Source organism: Gallinula chloropus, assembly GCF_964237585.1.
Source record: "Gallinula chloropus genome assembly, chromosome: 11".
NCBI lineage: Eukaryota > Metazoa > Chordata > Aves > Gruiformes > Rallidae > Gallinula > Gallinula chloropus.
This window is the reverse complement of record NC_140096.1, coordinates 11,101,530-11,124,798: the sequence shown is the minus strand read 5'-3', so window position 1 is coordinate 11,124,798 and position 23,269 is coordinate 11,101,530. Positions and strand designations below refer to the sequence as shown.

Below are 23,269 nucleotides of genomic sequence, written 5' to 3'. Positions count from 1 at the left end.
GAAGAAAACCACAGACCAAACTTCAGGTGGCCAGAAACAGAGTTAAAAATGTCAAAAATCGGTGATAATGTTTTAAACCAATACAACTTATTGCAATTATAAAATAAACACTGACCACTTTTCCCTGCCTACAACCAACCAGTAGCGATTCCTCTCTTTCAGTCCTGCAGAAATGTTTACCAGAGTTCTCATTAAAGCCATCGCACAAAATTAATCGCCTGTTTTAACACCATGACTCGCAGCATCAACTGTTCGGTGTAGAGACATGGAGAGGCTTTGTAATTAACACAAGGCCTCAAATCCAACTCAGACCCAGTGCCCCTACAGCCGAGCCAGTAGATCATGACTTTACATGACTTCTATCACATAATCCACCAGTACGGATGAGCGCTGTCAGAATTCCCGCTTGTTCATTGACTTTTCTTTTCGATGGGAAAGTGCACCGGATGAAGAGCTGGCAGCGATGCACTGGGTCGGACTGGCCTGCTGTGTGTCACGAGCGAGGGTGGTTTGTGTTGAGGTGCTCATATAACCACCAACTCCTGCCAAGGCACCCACGATGTGTCCGGCCTCCCTGAGGGTACCGGCTCGGCGCCGCCTGCCTAGAGACCCGCGTCTCCTTTCTCCCCAGGCCAAATACATCAGCGCTAAGTGATAACGAGTTTGTAATTTAAATTGACGGCCGTAACGCCGCTGTAGCTGAACTCCTGACTCTCTGGGGAGCCTCTCAGACTTTACCAGCCTCACGTACTTGTCCGCCTGGTGCAGCACGGGGAATGGGCTGCGAAACGCGGCGCGTTTCACGCAGCCGGCCCATTCCTCTCGGGCACGCCGGCGCCGCTCTCCACCGCATCCCCACGGCTACCCGCCCGCAGGCGGGGATGCTGCGCGGCCCCATGAAGCGGGCGCGCCCCGGGCCGGTGAGCGGCGGGACAGAGTGGCACCGGCGGAGGGGCCGGGCAGCCCGGGGGGGAGGGAAAGGGACAAGGACAGGGCCGGGACGAGGCAGCCCCGCCGCCGAGGGGCCGGAGGCAGCGCGGCACCGCCTCCCCCTGCCCGGCGCGGCCCCCGGCCCGCACCGCGCCCCCCCCCGGACCCCCCCGGGCGAGGGGCGGGGGCGAGCACTGTCCCGGCCGGCGCTGATCTCACGCTCCCATTGGCCGCTGTCTGCGCTGACGTCACGATCATGATGAGAATTAATGATCGGAGGCGCTGATTTCATTGTGTGACGCCGGGACCGACCCAGCCGAAACCGGCTGAATCCGGAGCCCCGCGCCCCCCGGACCAGCCCCGCGCAGCACGGTAAGCCCGGCGCGCCGCGCAGGGGCGGTGGGCGGGAGCGAGGGAGTCCCGGGGGGGTGGGGGAGCAGCTGGGTCCCCGCCGCGGAGGAGAGGGGAGGGGCGCGGCGGGCGGGGAGGAAGGGGTGGCGATGAGGAGGATGCCGATGATGATGATGATGGTGATGATGATGATGATGATGATGCCCCTGGGCCGGCGGCCTGGTGGTGGGGGAGGGCGGCCGCGCGGGCTCACGCTCGCAGACCCGCCTCGGGCGCGCAGGCGCACTGCGCCTTCCCCGGCGGCCCCGCGGATGCAGACGCCGGGCGCCCTCCGCTGCCGCCGGGGCAACGCGCATGCGCACCTTCGCTCGGCGCGACGAGCGGCCGTCCGCGCCTGCGCGCCACTCTGCGGGCCCCGGTGGCAGCGGAGTGGTGGTTGCGCATGTGCCGCAGGGTCCCGGCCCTGCCCGGCGGGGTTTGGGGTCGTGTGCGCCCCGGTCTTTCTTACCCCGCTCTGGGCCCTCTTCCTGCGGCTCAGGGGCAGCGTCTGAGGAGGGCCTGGTGCAGTTAAAGTCTTCGTGGAGGGCCGGTTGGGCAGGGGTAGGAGGAAAGCTTCCCGTTGCCTCACGGTGTGAGGCCTGCGGGGCCCGGCCCGCCCAGGGTCGGGCGGGCACTGAGGCGTGAGCGGGGCAGGGGTCGGCCGGCGCTGGGCCCAGATGCAGGGCAACGCCAGCCTCGTTTGCCCGCAGGACCTGCACGTCTGCAAGGCCGCGGTGACCGGGTTGGTGCCAGGCGGTTGCGGTAGCAGGTGACCAGGGCATCCTTCGACCGTGTGGGAGGGGCTGGCTCCGCAGCCTGGGCTGCTCGGGCGGGACGGGGTGTTGGGGAGGTCTCGCCTCCCGAAGTGCTCCTGTGGCACCCGGGCTTGCCGTGCTCTGGGGAATTACAAGCCCTGACTCCTCGTAGCCTAGAGCTTCTGGTAGTGAGGCAAGACGTTAGGTAACGAACCAAAACCAGCCCTGTATCCTCCACTCCAGAGTCTTGAAGCAGCTCGGATCTTCAGAGTAAAACTGCTTTTCAGTATTCCTTTGCTTTTATTGACACAGGTCTTAGAAACGTCTGTGCACATGCTTCATTTAAAGCACGTGGCTCAGCCAGTTAAAGTCAGAAGTTTCATTTGCGTGAATAAAGTTGGATGGGATGCATAAACCTGTGGAGTTGTGGTCACGGCTTATTTCATTACTAAGTTACTGGGAGCTGTCTGATCTGGCCTTAATAAAGGGCTGAATTTTATAGGTAGAACTGTAATACAGTCTTACCAATGCTGTGCTTAGTTGCGAGGGGAGCACTTGTGCTGTGAGCCCTGATACTAAAAAGTGACTTTTAAAGCTGGTCTGTATATTATACTTAGCCAACCATAAGCTTGATCTACTGCACGTTGCACGGTTGTGCAGTTGTAACTTCTGGTGTGTGTTGAAGGAGGCAGTAAGCTCTACATTCAGAGTATCAACCATGTACATCCCCTGTCTCCACACATGATGTGTAAGTTGGGGAGTTGGTTTTTTCCTTGCATTTGGGGTGCACAAAAATTGTGAGCTTTTAGCAAATGTGGAGTGTGAATTAGCTGATTGTTCGTACAGTTCAGGCTTCTAAAGCTGCAGGAATAGTGTCACTACTGCAGTCTTGTTTCATTTATGGATAAAACAGCTTTCTTACAGTTGCAGCTTTGTCTCAGATTTATAGTGGCACTGAGGCTTGTTATTTTGTACCACTGGAGATCTGTGGAGGGAAAGGAAAAGACATAAATTGAGGAGTTGTTTATTTTTTAATTATTTTTTTTTTATCATACCTGTTATGGACAGACAGGCAAAAGCCTCTAAGTCTGTTACTGGTTTGGAAAGATGACTTTTTTTTTTTTTAAACAAATGTTTGGTGCTGAGGTTAAAAAAAAAAAAAGGCAAAACCAACCTGTCAGAAACAGCTTGTTCCCTTTTTTCACTGTAAAAGTTTTCACATTTAGTTACTTTGTGGTGCCTTGTACTCTTGAGTGATTTTTGGGTTTTTTATTAATTATAATTTCACATCCAAGACTGTTTTCTGTTGCCGTTGACATGAGAGGAGTATCATTCCGTTGTTATATCCTATTTTTCAAATGAATTGGTATCAATGTAGTATTCCACAAAGATTTACCTTGTGAGTATGTTTACTTAATTCAGCAATCTTAGTATTAGAGACTTTGGGACACGAAGACTATAATGCTGTACACTGTCAGCAGACTTTAGACCACGGAAAAAAGTTTCTCCTTCTTATGCTGCTGCTTTTTTCTGCTTATGTGCCCCCAGATCTTTCCAGCTAACTCAAGCTTGTGGGTTTTTTTAACCAGAGGACCATTGATACAGGATTGTTCCCATTTTCTTGTTACTGCTCTTTCCTTCATCATATTCTTTGACACCAAGTTGCTTTCGTTAGTTTCTAAAAATAATTTTCTGGGCTTCCTCAGGTCTCCTTGGAGAGATTCTTAATTTTGGGTCTAGAATAAAGTAGAGTGGAAGGACTAGACACTTGAAGCAAACTGTGTGGGGTGATTGTTACAGTAAGTACCTGTTTCCATGAAGCAAATGCACTGCTACTTCAGAAGCAAACTGAACTCTTTAACTCTGCCCTGTTCTCCCCTCTCCACTTGTGCTTGCTCATGCCACAGAAAGGGACAGGAGGTGAATACTGTGGAAAAACTTGCTAAAGAACTTCAGCCACAAGAATAACCTTCATGTCATCTGAGGAGGAGCCAGTGTGACAGGTCACTGTGTGTTGGGATTGTCCTTCATGAGGCCCCTATTCAGCAGCCTGAATTTCAGAAACTGAACTGTCTCTGTTCTTATCACTTATCAGCTGTAGAGCTCTCCTGTGTCCCTGGTACCTGACTCAGCACTTAGATTTATGTCTCCTGAATCACTGTAAACAGCAAAGGGACTCTTCTACTCTGGGCTTGTTTTGGGTTTTTTTGTTGGTGTTATTTAGAAAGGGAATGAAACGCAACATCTTTATCTTGGTGGGTTTACAGAAGGTTGAGGAGTGGAGCACCCCCAAGTGAAAGCTGAATGACATTGGTTGGGCTAGGACACATAGCAGGGATGAGTGCTTTTATTTTGTCATGGGTTATCCTCTGCCCTGTCACACAGATAGCAGCGTGCTTAGCCAGAGCTGCCTCATTTTATTAGCAGAACAGGCAGGTGTTGAATCCGTACTGCGTTGCCACTCCTGTCTTTTATTGAGGTCAAAAAAAGGTTTATGTTCCAGGAATGTCAGTTTGCATATTGCTTTGACTGAATTGAATAAATTTCACAGGGTTATTTTGTGTAACAAACTCTCTTTTTGGTGCCAATCTGTTGCCAACCAGCTGGGCACCTGGCTTCCCAAAAGCTCAAACACAGGTTTTCCGAGCTTGGCAAGTCAACGTCAAGATGAAATTCTGATTAAAAGTCCATGTGGATTTCTAACTTGGAGTCTGACATTCAAGACAAAGGTGAGAAATCCTGAAGAAACTAGAGTGCTTCTTAGTTGCACAAATTGAGAAAAGGAGTTTGTTTCCTTCGAAGTTAACTACAATTGTTCTGAATAATCCAGAGCCCACTACAGAGGTATGTGACCTGCTGACTCCCCTGGCACTGATGCAGTTGCATGACTGGTTTGGGGTGGTAGAGATCTTAAAGATCACCTAGATCTTACCCCCCTGCCATGGGCAGGGACACCTCCCCACACTCTTAAGGACTGCTGACAGGGAAGTTCTTCCCATCTGGACTTAACAGACAGCAGACTCTCAGTGGGCTTTTAACCTGCAAGAGGAGGATTAGTGCCGCATGTCCTGCACACCAGTTTGAAGTCAGTATTCCAGTTATTGTTTTGTCCTGCATTAATTGAGATCTCATGTTTGGGGATTGCTGTTGTAGCAGAAACAGTAATAATCTCATCTTTTATACCTTGTTAGAAATTATGATGTAGGCAGCTAAAAAGCCAAGACCCTTACAGATCTTCATTTCTTTTCTCCTGGTGTGAAGTTGTATTTCCTGCCCAGCAATGACCAGGACAGATATCTGGTGTGGTTGTGCTACGTCTGCAAACCAAACAGCAAACCCCATGCTGCAGCAGGATGGGTTTCTTGGGGCTTTAGTGCTCTGTGTTGAGGTCATCTGAGCTTCTGCTCTGCCCAGGGCTTAACGTGTGTTAATAACCATGTTACACCAAGCAACTGTAGCATGGTTTGAAGTACAGTGGGATGTCAGGGAGTGGCTTACTGGAGACAAGCTCTTGCTACCCAGTGATTTGATTAGTTTGGTTGGAGTTTACTATTTTGAGTAGAATTTGAACATGGTTTTTTTGGGGGAAGCAGATGTAGCTGCCCACTCAGCCCTGCTGAAGATTGTGCTCTGGCTCATTCTGTGAGTTGCTGCTAAATTTGTGTTGCCTCTGGTAAAAGGCAATTTATTTTTTAAAAGAATTAATTCATTGGCAGAGCAGAATGAATAAGATTGATTTACATACCAGCATAGCTGATGACATTTTAAGAATATTTTAATGTCCCTTCTGTACTTTCAGTAATGGTGTCTATGGATAAGTAGGGCAGTGGGAAATGGTACAGAGCTGTCTGAATTAGGATTCAGTTTAGCTAAAGCATCAACAAACTTTCAGCTGCTTCCTTGCAAGGTTAGATGTTGGGATGTAAACTCAAGTTACAGCTCAGCTTCCATAACTCAGTGTTTGCAGGGCCCTGCAGTCGCTATTTAAATCCATTCCTGGTGGCCTCTGCTCACTTCCTCTGAGCTGCACCTCGCTGGACTTGAGGGCAGAGGTTGCAAAGGAATCTCACCAGTATTTTGCTTGGCAAGTGTAGGTTACAAGTGAGTAAAAGAACCTCCAAAACTGAAGTGTCTGTTAAATCAACCCATGACCTCTCTTGAGTTTAGCTAGGCCAAGTCTGTCATGCTGTGCATATGGGTTTATCTTGTCCTAATCTAAACTACAGATGTCAAATACCACAGTGAAAGTATTTTAATACAGAAGTGACTTTGGATGCAGAAATACCATAAATGAACAACGTATTAAGGACCTGATCCATCTTCACTTGCAGGTCAGTCTTCTGGTCTGATTCTGAAAATTTCTCTTCCAGTTGGAGGACTCTTTGTCCCAGTTGATCAACTATTTGGAGAGTATGCTTCTTTCTGATGCACCTATGTATAGCAGTGCTGGAGCTATTGGGTAACAGCCTTCATCTTCTGGATCTGCAAAGATAGAAGGTTCCTAACTATTTCTGATGAGGTCATTTGTGGGACCAGACCTCAGCTAAATACTTTTTCAGTCCCAGTAGTCCTGTTTTAGTAGACACTGAAGTGTAATCTGGGTCCTGCCAGTTGTGCAGGAGGTAAAATAATCACTAAATTAACTCTTTGGTGTTCTTCAGAGGTACCATAAATCAGTTGGTGGCTGTGTCATCATGCATAACTGTATGGGAGGTGTCAACACTTTACATGGTAGATACTTATGAACTTTATTGATTTCTTAATGAGCCAAAACTTGTCTACTGTTGCTTGCTATACATGTCTTTAAACAGCATGGTGTTCAGAGCAAGTGTCTCCTTCACCCAGCTCTAACTGTGGCTGAACATGTGTTCTGGGGAGGCGTATCTCAGGCAAAGCCTGACTGGTAGTGTTGTGTTTAGTAAAAGAGTAAACAAGAAATGGGAACAGAGGTAAAAATGTGATTGAAAAATCGTCTACAATTTTAAGTGTTATTGAAATCAGTAATTTTTACAAATTGTAGTTAAAAATTTTTCTATTGTCTGTTGATACAGAGAGGAAAGTAAACTCAGAAGTCAAAGCTCTGACCTACAAGCATTTTACTCCAAATTCAAGCTATTAATCTTTTTCTTGTTCAACAGAGGCCTGTTGCACATCCATTTACATAGTAAGATCATCTTGATTAATAATGTGAAAGGAGTTGACTGTCTGCTAATGCTTTTGAGCCCTTAGTAATTTTATTTGCTCTAAATTAGAAGCAGTCCTGCAGAGCTTAAGCATGTCACTACTCTCCTCCTTTCCATCCAGAAGTTCCAAGAAACAAAAAGAGTTCGTTTCCTATTCCCTTTATTTTCCTACAAGATGATAGTATGGTTTCTTACTCTTCAGTTTTTCTTATTGTTACTTACTAGGATTATATTCTTTGCCTGTGTAGACCATGTAACAAGAGCATAAAACTTCAGTTTGCCCTTAGAGAGTCAGTTGGGTAATTAATATTCATCTGCCTGTTCCAAGCCAGCCTGATTGTAGCCTTGGGGTACAGTTTCACTGGAGCTTGAACCTTTCTAAAGGCAGGCTGTGGTTTGGGTGCTCCTTTCTTCCTGTTACTACTAGTGTGTGAGCATACTCTAAGTATCTTTTATTTTTAGATGTATCTGTGTTCTGTATTTACTGTAGAACAACAAAGGATATGGCAGCGTTATTAGGAAAATGATGGTGGGGTGAACAAGAACTGCCTGCAGCCTTTCTTTCCATTCCCTGAGTCGGGCTTCAGTTCTGGTGCTGGATCTCTGTGGCCTTGGGAAGTGCTGGTGCTGGCACAGCAGAAGGAGCAGATGACCAGCCATAACTGGAGTGCAGAGTTTGATGAAGTTGGAGATAGTGGAAACTTTAGTCGTGCCGAACTGCCACCTCTATTTTATCTCAGATTTTGTCTCCTTTTGGTAGGGGAGGGGAAGCTGTTGTAGCTGCTGGTGTTACTCTGTTTTGCCTAATGCCATTTTTCTTTTTTTCTTTTTTTTTTTTTAAAGGGAGAAACTTTTTCTTTGACACTAGAGGCTCTTGGACTTAGCAACACAATGTAACATGTATTTATTTATGAAAGGCTGTCAGTGTTGTTCCAAGTGTGTAGTTCACCTGTTCAACTTGAGTCCATCACAAAGGAATCACTAATACTGACTGTAACAGGGTTTTTTGGAAAGTAAGTAACAGTGCTGGTAAAGGACTCTGTAAAGAACACATGTCAACACTTAACGTTACCACAACAAGTGTAACTGAGAGCCTGTGCTTTCTGCAAGTATTACAGTTTTTATTCCAACTTTCAGAGTATCTTCTTTTATTTTTAGATGAATCTGCGTTCTGTATTTACTGTAGAACAACAAAGGATATTACAGCGTTATTATGAAAATGGAATGACAAATCAAAGTAAAAATTGCTTTCAGCTCATATTACAGTGTGCACAAGAAACTAAACTGGACTTCAGTGTAGTCAGGGTAAGTACTGAGGCCTTCCAAATTTGTATGTTAAAGTTGTACCCATTCATTTCTTTACATGAAATATCTGTAGAGGACTGGAGTCTCTAACCTCATGCTTGTCCTAAATCAGATTTCAGTGCCCTTGTGTGACATGTTCATTTTTATCCAGGGAGCCTGTTTATAGACTGTTTTTTGCTGGAATGTCTTCACATGATTGCTGTATTTAGCAGGGGCCTAGATTGCACAAGGAGTGGTTTGTTTGTTTGTTTTGGCTTTTTTGGTTGTGGTACCTTTTGTTGTTGGTGGTTTTTTATTTATTAAATTACAAATGAGATTGCCCTGTAGAATTCTTGTGCTATGTACTGTATCAAAGAAAGGTCATGTTATTAGGAAACTATTCTTAAGTTAAACAAATTTCCATAACTGAATGTCTTTGGAGGAATAATTGTGGAAGTATTTCTTTTGACACACTCTGTCACACTTGCATTCTATGTCACAATCATAAATATTGTGGTCTCTCATGGTTATTTACAGTGAGTACATTCTTTTCTTATGAAAAGGGAATGTTGCTCGTGCTAACAGGAGCTCTTTCAAGGTCTATGAATTCCATGGGAAGGGAAATAATAATCCCTTTGTGAAACACTAGACAACAAAATAGCTGTTGTCTCAGAGCAGAAATAGAAATCATGAAGCATTAGCTGAAAAAATAACAGTGGTAGCAGAGCAACCAGGAGTTACTGCAACAGTGGACACTGCAGAGGAAGATGAGTCTAGTTTCTCTTTTAAGTGGTGTGCCAGTGGTATATTGGCAGTAACAACCCCCTCCTGCTCCTTAATTCTTACCTGGATTCCCCTCCCTCAAAATACTCAGGGAATACTAAAACTTACTTTCTCAGCTCTAGGTGGTCGGCATTCTGAAAGTCAGCCAGAAATTCGGACTCCCTGGAACAGAGCAGCAGTTGTAACAGGAATCTGGGTGCTGATGATGCAGTCAGGGCTTGGTTTTCTATTTTTGTTCTGATTGAAGGACCTAGAGGAGGCAGCCAGTCTCTCCTCTACTTGCAGTTCTTGTTCACTCTCCATCTTCATATTTCCCTTTGCATCTCTTTCCCTTACTGCAGTATTATATCGTGTTCATTTGGTTTTCTTCCCTTCCTGAGCCCTTACCTGAAATACTCCAGCTTGCTTCCTACTTGTGAAATGCAGTAGAGACAGACCCAGCATTTGTTGTGCGTTTGTCATGTTTTTAAATGATCTTACCTTTGTTTTGCACCCCTCTTTTCTGCCTTTACTAATTCCTCCTAGTTCCCCTCCTCCTTTTTTCCTTTTCCCCTTATAAAACGCTTGGAGAGATATTACTATTTCTTTACACAATATCTAGCAAAAAGATACTTGGGTTGCAGCTGGTACTTGTAGACATGGCTATAATAGAAAGATGAATTCCCTAAATGTGTTCTAATTTGAATCTCATAACTCTATAAATATATTCTTGCCCTGAATTAGGATTTCTATAGCCTTGTCCCATAGAACTATATCAAGGCTTTCCAAACTTGGCCTGTGGTGGGAAAAAAAAATCCTATTTATGACTTGATGTAAATATCTACAGGTTTTATTACTGCAATAAATAAAAATACCTTCAACATTGAGAAATGTGGCGGTTAGTTACTCCCAGGCAAAAAACCCATGGCCCTCTTCAAATTTGGTATCTGTATTCTTGCTACATCAGGTTTCACCTACCTGTTCTTGTTCATTAATATTAATGTACTTCCACTGGTTGCATCTTGTCTTTGTGTGAAATGTGAGCAGTGGGACTCGGTAGAGCACAGAGGTTCTCCAAGTCTGATTTGCAGTGTTACCCAGTGCTGGGGGCAGAGGTCAGGGAGGTAGGTGGTATGGGGCTCTCCCCCTGCAACAACAGCAGTTTTCTGAACAGTTACAGTTTCATTTTTCTTGTACACCCTTTGAAAGAGCTCCTGAGGACACTTTATTTTTAGATTGAGGGTGGAACCTCTGGTCAAAACTAACAGCCAGTCCCTCTGCAGCATGTGTCCAGCTTGTGGGACAGTCTGAAGTTCCAGCCCTGACTGATTCAAGCTGGGAATGTAAAATCTCTAGCATCCCAGGTGAATTTCATGTCACTTGACATGTCTTCTGGCAGCTGCTTCTCATCCTAAAGTTGAGAGTTTCAGTAATGCTTCCAGGGTTAGTGAAGGGGCTCCCCAGACTCACGGGTTGGAGAGCTCGATTGGAACACAGATTCATGTCCCTTCTCTTAGGATATTTTGTACTCAGTAGCTGTCCCATCCCAAATTCATTCTGTAACCATCAAGCCAGTAACAATGTGGAGCTTCCCATTCAATGTAAGAGTATAGCTTTGCATCTTTCCCTGGGGTAATGCCTCACAGCCCTAAAAATCGGAGGTTTTGTGCTCTTTCCCTTATGCCAGCTGTGCAGTTCTTTCTCCCTGTTTGTTTCTTGAGCTGATCCTCTCTGGCATTCATTCCCTCTCAGAGGAGCCCCGTTAAATTAGCTAATTGTAACTGAAACTTTTGTTCTTTTTATTTGCCAGTTCAGTTTTATGCCTTTCTGGGGGAGGTGTAAAATCACTCACTCATCATCCAGGTTGGTGCGTGTGGTTAAATGGTGGGAACAAGATGCTGGGGAGGTGGTCAGGAGAATGGGGCTCTCTCAGTGCAAATCTGACTTGGACTGTCTCGTGGAACTGCACTTTAATCCCAAGTGAGCTGTAGTGCTAGGAAGTTGGTTGCAGTTCTTTGAATGCATTTTTTTTCAGGAAAACAATGAGGAAAAAAATCAAAGTTTAGTGTTATACAGTAGGAAAAATTGGGTGTGAAATACCTTTTATTGGCCTAAAGTTTGCAGTGTCTCTGCTTAATTATAATTTCTATCTTGCAAGTTTAGTGATTGACTAGAAGGTGGAAAGAAACAAATTTGTTCTTCTAAATATATTGTAAGCAGTAAAGTACCTCGAGGCCCGTGGCTCTAATTTGTGTATTTTAACTTGCATTTGAGAAGAAAAAAATTATCAGTAGTAACAGACTACTGCATGTAGTAAATCACACCTTGAAGTAGGCATTTTATAAAGTTAACAGCAAAGATGAGTAGAGTGTAGTGGAGACCTCAGCATACTCCTGTATGGCAGGAATGTGTCTTTTCCTGTAGAGAAACCTGCTTACTTCCCAGACAGGCACTGGTATGGGCAGAAAACTTTCCTCCTTTGGTGTGATGAGGTGGTAACCTGAGATAGGCACACAGTGCAGTTTGCTTGTTGTGGAGTGAGGGAGTTAACTGATTAAATCAACTGCTTTGGGTTGCTGAGTGTTGAGGTCTTGCTTTCGTTTGGTTATAGGTGCACAGCAGATGATGGCCAGAGTGGTGCAGAAAGCTGTTTTACCATAGCTCTGTGTGTCTGAGCCTTTTCAGAACCCTCACAAGCAGGTGAAAGACTTGGTGTTTGTTCTTTGGCACTTGTCTCCTGCTCACTTCTGCCCTCACATTCAGTACAGACACACTCTGGTGTAAGAATTGAGCAAGTCTCATTTCTCTGGTCATGAAAATTGCCAGGAATAGTTGAGTAGCACTTACACTTCCAGTGCTAGAGCTGATGCTTCCTCCACATTAACTCCCTTAGTCTTTAAATACTGCTGTTAACGTTTCCCCTTCGGTTCTTTCAGCTGTGTCTCCACGTGTTACTCGCTGGACGGGCTTTCCTGTGTGTTTAGTACAGTGGTACACTCTGACCTGTGCACAGCTGCCAGAGTGCCTGCATTTTTCAAGTGGTTTTTCCTCTGCTGTTTTTTACACAAAAGCATATACTGTCATTGTTGCTTTTGGAAATGTCCATAACAGCAAGCTTCTGTTGGAATCTAATCCCAGCAGGCTTCATCTTGGCTGTTGGTGTCTTTCAAAGGCAGCTTTGGACATCGGGTCTTGATTTGTGCAGCTGGCAGGGGAGGAATTAGTCCATAGATGTAAATACCTGTTTTGTAACTAACAGAAAGACTTCTTCTTTTTCCTCTCATCTAAACTCACACATTGGCAGTTGCTGTTCAAGGCAGATTTGAAGGTTGTATCTCTCCATTATTTGGTGTTACAAGTTTAGCTACATCCCTCACTGATGTTTCTGCATCCCAAGGTGCTAACTATTAAAAGTTTAAACTGAGGAGAGGGTTGGGGGAATTAATCACAGCAGTGTCAGTGAAATAAATCTTCAGGGTAACTTTGGGACAGGAGGCAAGATACAGTCTCAGGATTTTTGAGAAACTAGGGCTCTGGAATTGAGACTGGGGTTCTTGTGTGTGTTAGTGTATGAATCCCAAGTACTAGAGACGTGACTTCCACCCTGTATTGTTCGGACTGCCTCATCAGTAAATGATGATGTACATGTTTGTAAATTTGGGTCTTAACTCAAACATTTAACATTTCATCAGATCTGCTTAAAAATGGAATTGCCTGGGGTTTTTTCTGCTTATTTAATGCTTTATTTTGTTTTTGTTGTCATTGTTTGTTGTTTGCAGACGTGGGTTGGCAATAAACGGAGGAAGATGAGCAGCAAGAGTGCTGTAGAATCTGGAGGCACTCCCCCAGGGACTGTCCCTACTACTCCCTCAGTACCTCCAGAAGCAGCAGTTAGAAATGTGGTAAATACTGCTCGATCCCAAAGTCAGCAGTCTTCTTGGACCGCTTCTAATAACGATGTAATAGTTACTGGTATATACAGTCCTGCTAGCTCATCCAGTAGGCAAGGAGCCACCAAACAGACAAACGCTTCAGTGGCAGAAATACATAAAACCTCTATTCCACGACTGCCAGGAAAAAGCGATACGGATTTTCCACAGCAGCACATCCCTATAGGACGACAAGTACCACATTGTAAAAATGCTTCCCTATTAGTAGGGGAAAAGACTATTATTTTATCTAGGCAAACAAGTGTACTGAATTCTGCAAACTCCATATATAGTCACACTAAGAAAAGCTACGGTGGTTCGTCAGTCCAGACCGCTGAGTTGGTGTTACCTCAGAAACCCATGATATGCCACAGACCCTGTAAAGTTGAACCCGTGGGATGTCAGAGGTTACAGAAACAGGATCATGCAGCTCTCACGTCACACATGCCCCCTGGACAAAGGGCTAATACCAGGGACCCTTCTTGTAGCACGCAAAACCTGGAGATCCGTGAAGTGTTTTCTCTGGCTGTTACAGATCAGCCTCAGAGAATCGTGGGGGGAGGTGCAACGCAGAAGCATTGCTCGGTGGAAGGCAGCTGTCTGTCCATTGCGATGGAGACGGGAGACGTGGATGATGAGTATGCTAGGGAAGAAGAGCTAGCGTCCATGGGAGCACAAATGCAAAGCTATTCAAGATACTGTGAAAGCAGCAGTTCTGTTCGAGTAGAGAACCAAAGCACAGCCTTGTCTGGGCCAGGAAGAAACGTGGGCTGTAGTTCACAGATGGTGAACACCAGGGACGTGCCTGACAATGTTCTGTACCATAACAGAGACTACCACTTGCCTGCACGGACCTCATTGCATACAACGTCCAGCACATTATATAACAGTGCTAATCCATCAAGAAGTACCTTTTCTCCTCATTTTACATCTTCAAGTCAACTGAGGCTGTCACAAAACCAAAATAATTACCAGGTAATCCATCAATTTATCTTAGTCTTCAAACCCTGAAGATGAGTTGTAGAGAAGTACTGTTTTCTTTGAAAGCTGGTAGCTAGTAAGCAATGGGTTCACCTTTCTGCAGGCTGTGCTCCATTTGCATCTCTGAGGAGAGGATTACAGCGCAGGTAGGGCTGTAGTATGGTTGTACTTTTACCTGTATAGCCCAGCCCATGGCTGCAGGGAGTAGCTGTATGTTGAAGATGAGCCTGAGCTGAATAGATTAAATAGATAAACTTTGATTACAAGAGGATCATACCTGTGACCAATGTGTGCCGAGGTCTGTGTTGTCCAGAGGACACTTGCCAGTGTGTGTTACACTGATACCCTTGGTTGTTTCTCTGTAGATGTACTTGGCAGAACATGGGATCGTGCCATCATTTGTGTGCTGTGCAGTTGCTCGCCCTTATTAATGTCAGCTTGGATTAGCTCTTCCTTCAGCACTGCCTCTAGGCCCTGTGCTGTAGGACCAATCTCTTGGACCCATTTCTATCAGGGATTAGGATTTCCCACAAACTAGTTAAGATGGTGAGGGCCACTAGGTGAGCAAGTATGGTTCCTCTTCTGCAGTGTCAAATTCAAATGTTGGGTTTGCATTCAACCCCATTAATTCCTCATCCTGTCCCCTCAGTGATACTGAGACAGGAAAATTAAAAGCAGATAATGCTTCTGATGCTCAGAAAAAGCTACAGCACTCACACACTTTTAAAATTTTTTTTGTTATAACTAGAGAAGAGATAATTGTGCAGGAAACATCCAGATTGGGTTTTTTTTTCCATGGGTTTTTGTGCCATCTGGCATGACATAGTCTGTAGACACTGAGATAAAAATCTGAAGGCTGACAGGATGTGATACGACATGTGTTACCTTTGTGCCTTTTTAATTTATCCTGAAGGTGACCTGTGTGAACAACAGACCATCTTTCCTGCTCAGTGCTCATGAGTACAGGGAACAATATATTGCAATGCTATTTTTTGCTTCTCTTTTCTGGCTTGTTCTTATCTCCTGAGGATTTGAAAGAAAGCTTTTGAGTCCTGAGGATGGGCCACTTTTCACCAGAATTATTGCTCCTCTTTGTAAATCTGAGGTTTGAGGAGCATGTATAATCTGGAGTCGATTCTGTGTAGTAGATGGGACAGCTGTGATTCTTATTCATGGCTTTTTCTAAGCTGAGTGCTTTAGACCAACTGTTCTTTCCCTTCCTCCCTTCTCTCGAATGGTCTGGCAGTATTTGCTACTACTGTCCTTACTTGCATTAGAAAATTCATTAAACACTGCTTACTTTTGACATCCCTGTTCCATAGCAGAATAAATGCTGTAACAGCTCATATCTGTTCAGCAAAGGGCTGCTAAAGCCACAAAGTGCATGTGGCAGAGTTAGGGAAGTTTGCCTTCAGTTTCCTGAAGTGAAATATATTGTTGATACCTCTGGCTGTGTCCTTTCAGTACTTTATTATAGGTACTTATACTCCTGAAAGTAGTTTTCAGGTACTTATATTCCTGTAAAAGCATCAGAGAGATGTATTTCTTACTACTTTTTGGACTCTTTTTTAACATTAATTTGGAAATAACTTTGGAATTTTTTTGGGGTAGGGACAGAGTCTTTCTTAACAGCTGGAGCAGCTCATGGTAGGTGACATTTTACCTGTCTGTGTGGTATAGATCGGAACAAGATCTCTGTGGCTTGGTTTTTATAACAGCAAAGAAATAGTTATGGTTTGGTTTATATTTTCCCTTTGGTGAGGAATTTGTCCATACCCCATTTGACCTCCATGCCTGTCTCTGAGACCCCGTTCTGTGGATTTGGGAATGCACCTTGGATGGGGAGCTCCTGTTTCCCCTTTTAAACCTTGGAAAAACTCTGCAGCTTGCTGTTAATTCATTTGCTGCTGTAAGCATTCATGCTCTGAACCTCTGGGATAACACTCTTCAGTATTAAAAAATTCATAAGGGAAGGCAAAAGCAGTGGGGTCAGGGCGTACAGCATCAGGCTCTGTGGAAGCTGCAGATAAACAGTGACCTACAGCCTGGCCAGTCCCATGGTGCCTTGAAGTGATGGGGCTGATTTCTCCAGATCTCTCTCTTCCTTGCTGAGAGTTTTTAGCAAGTTCCCAGAAAGATGCAGAAGCAAGTTCCGTATCTTAAGAGGTGTTAGTGTATGACAGTGATGCTTCCAACACCTATTTATCAAGCTGACAGGAAAATTTCACCTACTGTCTTCAAAGTCATGTGTAACAAATAGTGTACCTCCATAACATATTTTGTCAAAATCATCAGTTCTCCACTACTTTAATGCCCTCCTCCACATCCCCCCCTTATTTTAAGTCCAGTACAACTGCTATTTTGTGTAGACACTCCTCTTACAGCTTAATTTTTAGGTATTAAAACTCCAGAGACGTAGATTTTATAACAGGTGTTGTCTGAATTCTTTCAGACCTGTGCAAGATGACACTTCTGGATGTAGTTGGTTCCTGTTAATGTTCTTGCTGGTGTCTAGCTAATTTATCCATCAGTATAGGGATGAAAATCCTGAAGCTGAGGGAAATCGTCCTAAATTTAAAAATAGATTAAACCTGAGCTACGTGATTATTGGAGTAGTTAAACATCCAAGCAGATGCTTCTTCAAAGTCAGGGCTCTGTGATTTGTGTTTTGATGAAGTAATTACTGTCGTACATTGGTGTGGTATCTAATTAGCAATTAGTTATAGCTTCCTTACTGGTTCAATTAATCAAATTCATGTTAGTGTAACTTAAGAGTAAATTTAATAAAGTGATCAATTTTAATGCCTGAGCAGTTTCAGTAAACAAATTGTTCAACCTACTTACTTCTCTTAGTTTGGCTTCAAGCATTTGGAACTAGAGAGGGTGTTCTTGCTGGACCTCAAGGCTGAATCATGATTTAGTCTTGGTTTTCTCCCCCCACCCCTAAGGGACAAAAATACTGTTGAAAGTATGTGTATTTTTAATTACTTTGCTATACACACTGAAGCACAGTTATCTAATTTAGCCCTGTCTTCTTCAAGGGAGAATCCAAAGCCTTGTATCAGTATGTCAGAATAGGATATAGATATAATATAGATGTCTTTAAGGATCACTTTCAGGATGCTGCTTTATATGAGTGAGCTGCAAGTTTGCTTTAAGGACATGGGACTCCACTTTTATTACTATTTTTTTAATGTGTCCAAGTGATATTTTTTGTTACTTCCCTAGAAACTTTTGAAGAGGAGAGAGGCCTTCCTTGCTGACTTTGAGCAGCACAGCTCTTTGTTAGGGCAGGCAATGTGCCTTTCTCTGAAGTGACTTGAACAAAGTGTTCCCTTCTTTTAACAGAAGTGGAGCTGCATTTGTCACAGGAGTTGCCTACTCTTTGTTTCTGAGATGGAATAGTTGCAGCTGGATGAGCAGGGAGAAACTGTGTGGGGGACATCAGCTGTGAGCAGACCTTACAAACACTGCGCGGCCTCCAGGCATGCTGGAGGGCACAGCGACTGGGACTGGGTTGTTCCAGTGCACTGAATTTGGGATGGTAAATCCACAGGTGAATTGGGAAAAAGGTTATATAGGGACCTCACTCATATAGTGTAGCCACTGAGTTAAAGTCCAGCATTGGCAATACCCAGGTGTCACAGTACTTCTGGGCTTGCTGTAGGGGCTGAGTTGCCGTTTCTGAGACACCGTATCTTCTCTCAAACAAGCACTTCAGTTTTTACAACTTGCAGTGGTTGTCCTAGTGGGAGTAGGACTGGAGTAGGGTAACTATCCACCTCACTCAAAAAAAAATAACACCCTCAAGAAAAAACCCCAATGCTTGTGCCTTTTTTATAGAGCCAGTTTATACACTCCCATGCTTGCTGTCTTTCAAGACATTATGTTGAGAGAAACTGGATTATATTTGGCATCACACCTGTCAGAACTTGTGTGCTTTTGTCTTCTAAGCAACTGTTCATGCTCTGCCAGATTGATTGCTATATTCACAGCAAAAAGCACCTTTTCCTGTGTAAATTTGTCAGGAGAAGCCGTCTGAGTGGTACTGAGGATGCATTTACAGCAGGTTCTGGGGTGTGATGCCATTGTGTGACACACAGAATTGTTAATAGGTGTAACATGTTTATACAGAATTTCTAAGATATGTGTGTGCACATAAGAAATCAATATGTTAGATGCAAAAGCTGATTCAGATTTGCCCTTAAGAGGGGAGGGTGTTCATTTCTAGCCCCCCTCAACCTCCATTGTGCTGTAATGAGAAAGTGTCTGACCCTAGGTAACCTCCAAGCGCTTCCAGCTGAAAGCTTGAAGAATGAAAGTATCTTATGTGCTTGTACACGAAACAAACTGTACCAGGTATTCCATATTTGATCATGCTTGTGCTCCAGATTCATTAGCAGAGCACTTCCCAAGTACAAAACTATTAGAAGAGTTTAAAACAGTCAGCAGAGGCGTGTGGGGTTTTTTCCTCCTCGCATACACCGTGTGTGTAACGACCTGAGATTGATTAATCTCTCAAGAGCTATGTTTAGTCCCTCAAGCATTGCTTGTCTGCAGCAGAAGATGAACATGGAATCCTAAGGAGGACTAAAATATTCCAGGCTATGACACATTTCAGATGGCCAGGGAAAGCAATCCAGGATTATTTTTTAATGAAGTGTGAACTATGGGAATGATGGAGAAGCAATGGGAAGCAAGGCAGCTAACCTTGGCCTTCGCAGCCCTTCCCTTTCCTTCTCCCTTGTTTTTCTGCTAAGTTTCAAATCCTTGACACTGCCCAGCTCAGTTATATCTGTTAAACTTTCAGAAGTTTAGTAATTGAAGAATACATGACAGCAGCTCTGTCAGATGTTTGGTCCTTGCCTAACTCAGCCTGCTTTATTTTACCGGTTTTGTAACAGGCTGAACATGAAAACTGGTGTTCTGAATGACAAGTTTTGGGGTAGAAAAAGTACCCAAGCACTGAGTAGTCACTCTCTTACCTTATCCTCACCCAAAGAACGCGTTGTGGGTTTAGTCTTGCAATTGTAATGCCAAGTGTGACTTTTGCTTTCAAACCTTAACCTGCTTTAAAGACGTTCTTACCCAAATTGAATGCACAGTACTGAAGTCTTGTGAAAGCTGTGATAGCAACCTAAGCCGCTGTTGTCTTCTGTTCTGTTTCCCCCTTCCCCTCTACAGATTTCAGGAAACCTTACTGTGCCTTGGATTACAGGTTGTTCCAGAAAAAGAGCAGTAAGTACACTTCCATTTAAGCATGACAAGTTGATCTCAATATGGTTTTGAAAATGCCAATTCTGTTTATGCGGTATGGGGGGGGTTGGTGGTTTGGGGTGGTTTTTTCCCCTTTGACTAATGCAGGCATTAATGGAGATACAGCATTACAGTTACCATAAAGTTGATGTGTATATCTAAAAGCAGGTCAAGGTCATGATCCTGCATCAAGCATGTAAACTGCGCGTTAGCTGAAATGTAACATCAGAATTGATGAGGACTAAGAGTTTAAAGCTCAGAATATGGGTTTTTTTTTATATACTGAAAGTGAGCTGGTTAATTGAGACCCTCATAAGCATTAAGTTGTAATGCCCTCTTCAGCTACTCTGCACATGTACAAAATTAGTCCATGCTATCTGTAGTAACTTCCTCAAATCTAATTTTATCCACATATATGTTGTTTTACAGTAGGCAGAATCAGCCAGGTTGGTTTCCTTATTTTGCAGATGAGTCTGAAGCATAATGTAAGGTGTGAAACTGCTGTTGTCAGGGAAATACCTGACTCTTATTTGATTACTGCTCAGCATTTTAGCTCAGGAGCCTGCTAGCCTTTTTTGGAAGAGCACATAATTCTGCTTGCTTAGCATGAAAATACAAACTAAACCTGTAGATGGGATGGCTGGCTGAGCTTTCATGAGGCTATTACATATTGGTCCAGCTGTAGCAGAAGCAATAAGTAGGGAGATGGGTATCATGATAACCCAACTTAGCCCATCAAACCTTCCAAAGCACTCATTTCGTTCATTTATCACTTATTTCTGTTTATCCAGAGAGTACTTTATAAGAGCATCTCCCAGAGGAACCAGGACTCTTATACACATTCTATTTTCGCTTGTTCCATTTTTAAAATTTTATCTCCCCCACCAAGTCCTAGTTTTTTTGGAGTAGGCTTCTTGACATGTAGCCCTTTCCTGGAAGGCTCCTTTCTTCTATCATTTAGTGACTTTTAAAGCATCAAGCAGTGGATGAGTGTCATAGAGAACTGCTTCCCTGTTTGACTGAGCCAATTTCACAGCACACTGCTGCTGGAAGGGGGAAGGTGGTTTTTCCTTCCCTTCCTACCAGTGCACTCCATCTGTAGCGCCCGTGCCAGTATCTAATTGCAAGGTAATGCAGGTCTGGCGTCTGACCTGTCTGGTACATACTCTTCTGCTGAGTTTTTCTTTAGTGAGTTGAATGTTCCAGCTCTGGTAGGTTGTTGAGTCATGGTGGCCATGCTAGATGTCTGACACAAGCTGTAGAAGACATTTCTGCAGTAAGGTTTAAAACCTTCAAGGACGTGGAAGCGACTGTTTATTAAGGATGATTATTACAGGGATTTCTTTTTCCCTAGGCTTTTACTCCTGTGTCTCTCTTAATCAATAAAATGCATAAAACCCTCTGGTTAATAGAGTCCAGTATGACAACATCTGCTTCAAGACTTGTGGATGTACTTTCTCCAATGTGAAAACATAATTAGCCATCTTAAGGAGGCAAATTTAGGAGTTGGTGCTCTAGAACTGCTGTATACACACAGGTGTAAGACAAGAAGAGAGAAAAAGCTCCTTCTTCCCAGTAAACTTCAGTTTCAAATGTGAAATTCTTTTGAAGAAAGTGTGAGGGAACAGAAATAGAGTGGGTAGAGTTGTAGATCTGCGATTATGGCAATTACTGCCATTCAAACAGTGAAAAGGCTAATCTGTATTTTGTTTAAAATGGAGAAGATTGTCTTTTAGATGCTCTGAATTTTTAATCTTTTGCCTTGATGTTTTGTTTTCCTTGCCCTGTCCTTCAACTGCATCAAGAGAAATTAAAGCTGTGCAGTTCTGCAGACTCTTTCTAGTCTGCTCAGCTGTGCTCCGAGGTGACGTAATCCTGCCTGGCAGTGAATGCCAGCCTAGAAATGTCACCCTCTTGGTTAATCATGAGGGTGTCCATGGGAATTGATGAGTTCTGTGCTCTGTCATGGTGCATGTGCAGTGCGTTGGCCGAACGCACTGATCTCAGGGTATCACAGACTGGTGGAGGGTTAACAAATACTCAGAAACAGCAATGAAGATACCAGCTAAAGAGAATTAAAGGGGGAAAAAATATCTTCACTTTTGTCCTCGTATTTAAGGCTTGAGTGTGCTAATTGTGCTTACATCATCTGTCACCTCATGCCTTAGCAGAACAGTTGGTGTTCACACGCTGAATATGAAGAAGAACATTTGTCACCTAGGTCTTGATTCTCAGCTCTGTCCAACTTAGGAAGCTTTATTTTTTGAGGAGAGTGGGGATTTGGGCTTGTTTATCTTCTTTTTTCCTTTATTTGCCATTAGAAATAGTTTGTAGTGGTTTCAATAGCAAGTTTGAAACACTACAGTCGTTAAGATAACAGTTTAAGGTCTTAGAACTATTTCTGCTCATACTTTTTCTTCCATGTCATTTGGATAACTGGTCAGTGTTTTTCCTCTTCCTGTGCCACCAGGTATCCTTCCTTTCACCAGGTATCTCAAGGTATTTAACTCTGCTAATGTTTCCATTAGGTGATAATAACACATATAGCATGTCATGACCTTCCTGCTGCGAACAGCAGCTCTTCCCTACTCCCAATGGCAGTCCTTCAGTAGATGGGAAGGCAGGACTTCCCTTCAGTTCAGACAGAAAACATCCGTTTATTACATGGCATGCTGCACCTTGGTTCCACAGATCACCCCAACCAGTTGTGTTTTGTGAGCCTGCAGGCTGGGAACAACGTCCTATCTGGCCAGGAACTGAAAAGCAGACTTTCTAGTCAAGTATGAGGAAGACATTAATAGGTTAAGTAAGAATCATGATAATTACTGTTTAAAAATCAGCATACTTTGAGGCTGACTGTTCACTTTTTAACAAGCTAGTTCAACATCTCAAGGAGAAGGGTGAGCTGTCAGCTTCTGTGGCTCAGAGGCGGGGTTTGGACATTACAGAGTGAGATGGCTGGCGTTGAGAGGGTAATTTTTTGGCCAAACTGTTCTATTGCACTGATCTCCCTTTCTTCTTTTTCTACCCTTCTCTTCTTAGCAGTCCTTAGTTCAGAAACACATATTACTAGAGTATCTGTAATTTTGACTGAGTGTTGAAGCAGTCAAAGCTCTTTTCAAGCTTTGGCACTATGAAATATTTATCAATCCTTCCATCAGAGCAAACTTCAAGCTTACCCAGCCACTGGGGAAAGATGCAAAAGGTCTCTCTTCCAGAAATCTAGGCCTTCTTGCACTAACAGTAGGCTAGCAATGACAGTGTAAGGGACAGCTTGGTGGCAGTTGTGAAACCTGAATTTAAAGCCTCACACTGAAGGAATGCGTAATCTGGCCTAGCTTTAATGAGCTTAATTATGCTGGTACTGTTAAGGGAAAATTCAGACCTTCAGAATTTGTAATCAAGAAATAATAATCATCTGAGAGTAAGAATATTAAATGTTGCAGAAGGGGAAAGGGGGGACATACACAGAATGGTTGATTCAGAAATAACTGTTATGGTGTACAAGTAAATAGGAATTGATAATCCTCCAAAAAAATCAGACATTAAGTAGTGTGAAAGTTCAGAGAGCTGAATGCTGGCATCGTTAGGAATGGGGAACATAGTAAAGTAATGGTATGCTTGTATAGAGGAACATTCCTACCTTGAATGCTGTGAGCTTCTGATCTTCCCATTCCTCCCAAAACCTAAGAGAGGAGCAGTAACAGTGATCAAAGGCATGGAACAGCCATAGAGCAAACAACCAAACGGGCTGTACCTCTTCAGACGTTGAGAAGAGACAACTGGGAGGGAGTGGAGG

The 23,269-nt window shown here is 43.8% G+C and overlaps 1 protein-coding gene across 1 annotated transcript in view; it reads left to right on the top strand.

Annotated features, from left to right (window-relative positions):
• Nucleotides 1-1,199: 1,199 nt before the first annotated feature.
• The window catches only part of HDX (highly divergent homeobox), a gene marked incomplete at its 3' end in the record, with an annotated part of 42,068 nt that continues 19,998 nt past the window's right edge, over nt 1,200-23,269 (top strand). The window contains exons 1-4 of the mRNA XM_084269049.1: nt 1,200-1,302; nt 8,417-8,563; nt 13,084-14,208; nt 19,399-19,452. Coding sequence (XP_084125175.1) covers nt 8,417-8,563; nt 13,084-14,208; nt 19,399-19,452 — 1,326 coding nt within the window. The 5' untranslated portion in view covers nt 1,200-1,302. The remainder of the gene's footprint in view (nt 1,303-8,416; nt 8,564-13,083; nt 14,209-19,398; nt 19,453-23,269) is intronic.